This window comes from Scyliorhinus torazame, chromosome 1, assembly GCF_047496885.1.
Source record: "Scyliorhinus torazame isolate Kashiwa2021f chromosome 1, sScyTor2.1, whole genome shotgun sequence".
NCBI lineage: Eukaryota > Metazoa > Chordata > Chondrichthyes > Carcharhiniformes > Scyliorhinidae > Scyliorhinus > Scyliorhinus torazame.
In genome coordinates this window covers 290,279,509-290,285,926 of record NC_092707.1, presented here as the reverse complement: position 1 = coordinate 290,285,926, position 6,418 = coordinate 290,279,509, and the positions used below count along the sequence as shown (strand labels likewise).

The window sequence follows — 6,418 nt, the reverse complement described above, 5'->3', positions numbered from 1 at the left end:
GGCGGCGGGGGGGAACGACTCTATAGGTTAATGGTGGCCATGGGCGATTCTAGACTCCTTTCTCTTTTTCGCCTTTGTTTTTTTTTCCACCGTGGGAGGGTTTGTTTTATTTGATGCATATATTGACAGTTGGGTTGGGGGGGGGGGGGGGGGGGGGGAATGGGATCGTTGTTGATGTTAAGGGTTTGACTTTGTATTTGTTACCATTTGCTGCCTGTTGGTGGGGTGTAAAGTTTGAAGGAAAATGTGAAAATGGAGAATAAAAACATTTTATTTAAAAAATTCATAAAAATAAACGGAAGGAGGTACAGAGCTTTCCAATTGCACCGGCCCCTACACTGTTGGAAGAGATATTGACGGCGGGGGATTGGAGAAAGGGGTGGTGTCGTCGATTTATGGGGTTATTCCGGGAGAAGATAAGGCATCACTGGATGGAATTAAGGCAAAGTGGGAGGAAGAGTTGGGGGAGGGCATGGAGGAGGGGTTGTGGTGTGAGGTGCTCCGGAGGGTGAATGCGTCAACTTCATGCACGAGGTTGGGGCTGACACAATTGAAGGTGGTATCTAGGACACACGACACAAGGGCAAGGATGAGCCGACTTTTTGAGGGGGTGGAGGATGTTCGTGAACGCTTCTGGGGAGGGCCCCGCAAACCACATTCATATGTTTTGGTCCTGCCCAAAACGGGTGAGGTATTGGAGAGGTGTTTAGGGTAACAAAGGTGGGGCAGGTTGTCACGTGAGAGTACCCTTTAAGAAATGTGTGTTTAAGAAATGTACCTTTAAGAAATGGAGCGGCTCATGTTACTGGAATTATGTCAGAGTGTGGGTGGAGCTCGACTTCTGCTTTTTTTAGTTTCAGTTTGAGAAAGAGTGTGTCTGTGTTTTTCAGTGAGCTGAATCTGAAGTTAAAAGTGAGCTGCACTGCTGTTGATCTCTGCCATCCAAAGACTATCTATGGATCATTTGGTGAATTCAGAAGAATTATAAATGTTTTCAGTCTTGAATGTAAACCCTAATGTGCTCCTGTTTGAAGGTTTGTTAAGCCTTTTGGATGTTAAAAGGACAGCATACAGATTACTTAGTGTTGTATTCTTTGGGGGGGGGGGGGATATTTGATTTACTGGTTGCTAAGATATTCACTGTTTGTTTTAAAAAGGTTAACTGGAGTTCATAGAATAAACATGGTTTTGTTTTAAAAAACACTGGTCCATTTTCTGCTATACCATACCTGTAGAGTGAGCCATGTGCTCCCCATACCACAATCTATTAAAAGTTGTAGGTCAAGTGAGCTCCAGGATACACTTTGGGATTCTTTAAACTCTGACCCATAACAACGGGAGACTCGAATCAGGTCCCCTACAAGCCATATTCAGGGTGTCAGGTGGTGCAGTGGTTAGCACTGCTGCCTCACAGCGCCCAAGGTCCCAAGTTCAATCCTGGCTCTGGGTCATTGTCCGTGTGGAATTTGCATATTCTCCTCGTGTTTGAGTGGGTTTCACCCCCACAACCCAAAGATGTGGAGGGTAGATGCATTGGCCACGTTAAAATTGACCCTTAAATTGGAAAAAATGAAATGGGTACTTTAAATCTATTTTAAAAATTAAAAAATATATTCGGGGTATCGGATCGGCCAAGGTTGGAAGCAAATGCGGAGGCAGATGTCTTAGCCTTCACCTTGTGATTGCCTGAAGGCGGATTCAGGCGCCGAGGACTCGGGTTTAGTCCCGGCCCCGGGTCATTATCCGTGTGGAGTTTGCACATTCTCCCGGTGTCTGCGTGGGCCACACCTCCACAACCCAAAGATGTGCAGGGTGGGTGGATTGGCCACACTAAACTGCCCCTTAATCGGAAAATATTGGGTAATTTAAATGCATTTTTAAAAAATGAATTCCTCGGTTAAATCTCCCCTAATCTTAAATAAGCAAAATACTGGAGATGCTGAAAACAAGAACAGAGAATGCTAGAAACACTCAGCAGGTATGGCAGCTTCTATCAGGAGAGAAGCATAATCAATGTTAAAAAAAACATTAACGGGGGCGGCATGGTGGCGCAGTCGTTAGTACTTCTGCCTCACGCCACCGAGGACCCGGGTTCGATCCCTGCCCTGGGTCCGTCCATGTGGAGTACGCGGATTCTCCCCGTATCTGTGTGGGTCTCACCCCCACAACCCAAAGATGTGCAGGGTAGGTGGATTGGTCACGCTAAATTGCCCGTGAATTGGAAAAAAAGAATTGGGTACTCTAAATTTATTTTCTAAAATCAACACTGTTTCTCTTCTGCTAAATTCTGGCAGACTTGCTGAGTTTTACCGGCGTCCTCTGTTCTTGTTCCTCTGAATCTTCGGAAAACAGACCAGCTTTGTCAATCTATTCACATATCCAAAGTCTCTCATCCCTGGAACCATTCTTACAAATCTTTTCTGTACCCTCTTTAGGAAGGATGTGAAGGCTTAATGTGTGGCACACACAACGGAACACAATACTCCATCCATCCATAATTAGCTTTAGCCCACAAGGAGCCATAGGCACTCGCTCTATTTACTTCAATTTTATGTGCCGCTGTCATTCCTCCCTCCATCCAGTCCTTCTCTGACCAGAGCTGTTTTTTCCTGATGTTTCACCCCCTAATGCCACCAGACATCACATTTTCCAGTGCTCATACTTCCTCAATTTGCAAATTCCACTTCTTCATTTCAACTATAAACCTATGAAATGCTGGACTCTGGATTTTTCTGTGGACAAATTCCTTGGCTTTTCGCTCTGTCCAGCTGATCCTTCACCAGAGCCTTATTTCAAAAGTTGCAATTCCTTTCCTCTTCAGCATGGACAACAAATCTGCAGGGTTTGGGGGAAAAAGATGGGGTGGAAATTACCTTGGACAGTACCTTCAAAGAGACAGCACAGACATGATGGGCTGAATGGCTTCTAATTCTGCAAGTCATTTCATAGCCTCAACTCTCCATGGTTAGTTGTCGCTTGATCTAAAATACTTTCTGATGTGCAGCAGCCAATTTGCATGAAGAAAGACTCTACAATGGGCAAGTGATCAGTTAATCTATACAGAGTGTAGTTGGGCAGATGCTGGATCTTAACACATGTCTCTGATCAGAATGTCATTTGAAGAACATCTCAGCAGTTCATAGAAAGAAACACAATGTTAGAAAAACTCTATAAAGTCCAGCAGCACCCATAGGGAAAGAGAACAGTCAATATTTAGAGTCCATTTAGCTCTTCATCAGAACCGAGAGGGAGGGAAGTCTGTTAGATATTATACTATAGTTGCAAGAGATTGCAACAAAAGTGTAGCAACTTTAAAAACAAGAGATAGGTGAACCAGGTGCAGCACAGAGAAGGGAGATAGAAGGTATCTGGTAGCTGTCAATTTATTTATCAGTTGCTCGTGAACTCAAGCATGCATCCAACATTGAGGTATTATCCAATGTTTCTATGTCCCTTTACTGGCTGCTGCGTTTGTGTGCATCCAGAGATGGCAGTAGAGTAAATTTAAAATGGGTTATAAATTGGTCATATTTTTATTTTGTTGTAAAAATACCACAGGTCTCAAAGGGCTAAGCAGTCCAATTTAAAATTCATAGTTAGAAACACCAACGATTGATTATCCAATTAAACATCTTTACCAATTATACACATTTTGCTATACTTCTAAATTTCACAATATACAGACTGTACAGTGGCGAGTCACCAAACAGTCCAAATGTTTCACTTCATTGTCACATAGGAATTTGGTATCTTTTGTATCATGTGGAGAAGGTTACTTAACAAATGTGAGGCTCACCTGTCCTTTAAGGCAGCTCCCAAAACTATATAAAAACGTTTTTAAAACTGTGTGGAGGAGAAAAACTTTGGCCATTGAAAAGTTTGTTTCTTTGTTCTCCCAGAATTGCTCCAGACCTTTCCTTGTGCTCATAATGAAGACTTTCAAGTGATCCAACAAGGCTATGGAGATTCTGGTCCTGTGAGATGTACGGATTGTGATCCGGTACAACTGAGCCTCCTCACTCACACTGGCACACATCTGATACCTTTTACCATCTACTTCAGTGCGACAGCGGAGATCCTGAATGCTCTGCAGAATTAGAGGCTTAAAAATCTACTTGCCAATCAGTTCTGCAGTCAATCCAAACCAAAGGCATTTCTTGGCTGCATTGGTCTTGATGTATTTTTGGGGGAGGGATAAAATTCAGGCATTTGTGAGCTTTCAAGTCTTCGACTGTTGTAAAAATGTCTGTTTGTCCACAAGTTTTCGAAATAATCCTTCAGAATTTGCAAGGAGTTGCAGATGTGTGCCACACTCAACGATCCTACCCTGGTCAAGGACAGCAACAGCATCGGCATTCTGAATGGTTGACAGGCGATGGGCAATGATCAGCACTGTCCTTCCTTGCATCAATCGGTCCAAAGCTTCCTGCACCAAATACTCATTTTCTGAATCCAGTGCACTGAGGTAAGAAGAAAATTGACAGCAAGATGAATGAGGCAAAAAAATAAAGAATTATGTTCCTAGTATGGTCTTAATGAAATTTAAAACCATTCAGAAGAATAACACAAGCATAATTTAGAATCATCACCTGTCAAGTTACTGAAGTCCTAGTTACAAAAATACATTATTTTAGACAGGATGCATATGAATACATTAAATACCTTTAGCTGCTCTTTTTATTTCTCAAAATACAACATTTATTATACTAATTTAAATAACCCACATCATTTATTTAAATAATGGCTGGCAACTTTAAATTATTCAATTACTGAACAAATCAGATTGATTGCCACATGAAGAAAGAAAAAACAATATTGATGAGGCCGATGAAGCTGGAAGAACTATTCAAGGCCCCGCAAGTTTCAGATAAAAGGATACTCAACCTGTACCCATCACTATCCTTACCAGCTCTAGCACCAAGTTGTGGCCAGAAATATTATAACAGCAGCACTGCTGTTTTGCTCCCAATACACCCTTTAAGCTGCCAATTTCAACTCATTTCCTGGCCCCTTGTTGATCCAACCGGAGGTCTCAGAGCCAGAGTGCGTTGTTCGACAGGGAGTCAAGCTTTGAAACCATTACCAAATTAAGCCTGCTTCTGCCCTCCAAAGTACAGCCCTTCTCTGTCTAGCTCACATCATCATGGAAACCCTCAACTACGCCTTCATCGCCCTCCGGCTCAATATTCCCAAAGACCTTCCAGCTAGCGTCTGAAGCTCCACCCGCAGATCTGTTGCAGTAGATCCAAGACTGCTCTGGCCTCACTTACCTACAATGATTCCTGTCTCAGTATAATCATTCCAACTTTGCTCCACTCTGCAACCTCATGAACATCACCATCCTTGCTTGCCCCCAAACCTGCACTTCCTTTTCTTCTGTGCAGTCTCCCTTCCTTCCACTCAGTCGTAACAGACCCTTAAGCAATCCAACCCCACATTCTGGCACGTAATGGCACTATCGTTAAACCTTCCTTTATGGGGCAGCACGGTGGCACAGTGGGTTAGCCCTGTTGCCTCACGGCGCTCAGGTCCCAGGTGCGATCCCGGCTCTGGGTCACTGTCCGTGTGGAGTTTGCACATTCTCCCCGTGTTTGCGTGGGTTTCGCCCCCACAACCCAAAGATGTGCAAGGTAGGTGGATTGGCTACGCTAAATTGCCACTTAATTGGAAAAAATGAATTGGATGCTCCAAAAAATTTTTAATTTTTAAAAAAAAATAAACCTTCCTTAATACCTCTCTTTACCTGCTAACGCCTCCATTAAACAAAGTTTTACAACATTCCCCAGCTATGCTTTCAATTAATTCCCTTTATTGATGGGTTTACAAATTGTGTTGTAGAAGTTGCCAAAACTTTTAAAAGAAATTCCGTCAACATCAAGTTCTTGCAATCGCTCACCTGGTGGCTTCATCCAGCAGTAGAATTTTAGGATTCTAAAAAGGAATATAAAGTATAACTATCAGCTATTAATTATTTGACAGAATGTGGGCAATGCTGGCTAGACTATCATTTATTAATTATTTTACAGAATGTGGGCAATGCTGGCTAGACTATCATTTATTATCCATCCCGAGTTTCCCTTCAGAAGGTGGTGGTGAATTGCCTTCTTGAACTGCAGCAGTCCCCGAGGTGTGGGTACACCCACAGTGCTGTTAGGGAGGGAATTCCAGGATTTTAATCCAGCACCAGTGAAGGAATGGCATTATATTTCTAAGCCAGGATGGCGAATGGCTTGGAGGTGGTGATGTTCCCAGGTATCAGCTGCTCCAGCCCTTCTAGATGCTAGGTGGTCATGGGTTTGGAAGGTGCTGCCTAAGGAGCCTTGGTGAGTTACTGCAGTGCATCGGTGGAGGGATTCAAAGTTTATGGAAGGGGTAGCAATCAAGTGGGCTGCTTTGGCCTGGATGGTGTTGAGCTTCT

The 6,418-nt window shown here is 43.2% G+C and overlaps 1 protein-coding gene across 2 annotated transcripts in view; it reads right to left on the bottom strand.

The window, feature by feature from the left end:
- Positions 1 to 3,514: 3,514 nt before the first annotated feature.
- The window catches only part of abcb10 (ATP-binding cassette, sub-family B (MDR/TAP), member 10), a 63,091-nt gene continuing 60,187 nt past the window's right edge, over positions 3,515 to 6,418 (bottom strand). For both annotated transcript variants that reach the window (XM_072507349.1, XM_072507356.1), the window contains 2 exons: positions 5,897 to 5,931; positions 3,515 to 4,460 (listed from right to left, as the gene is read on the bottom strand). In XM_072507349.1, the coding sequence (XP_072363450.1) occupies positions 4,220 to 4,460; positions 5,897 to 5,931 (276 nt within the window). In that variant the 3' untranslated portion in view covers positions 3,515 to 4,219. The remainder of the gene's footprint in view (positions 4,461 to 5,896; positions 5,932 to 6,418) is intronic.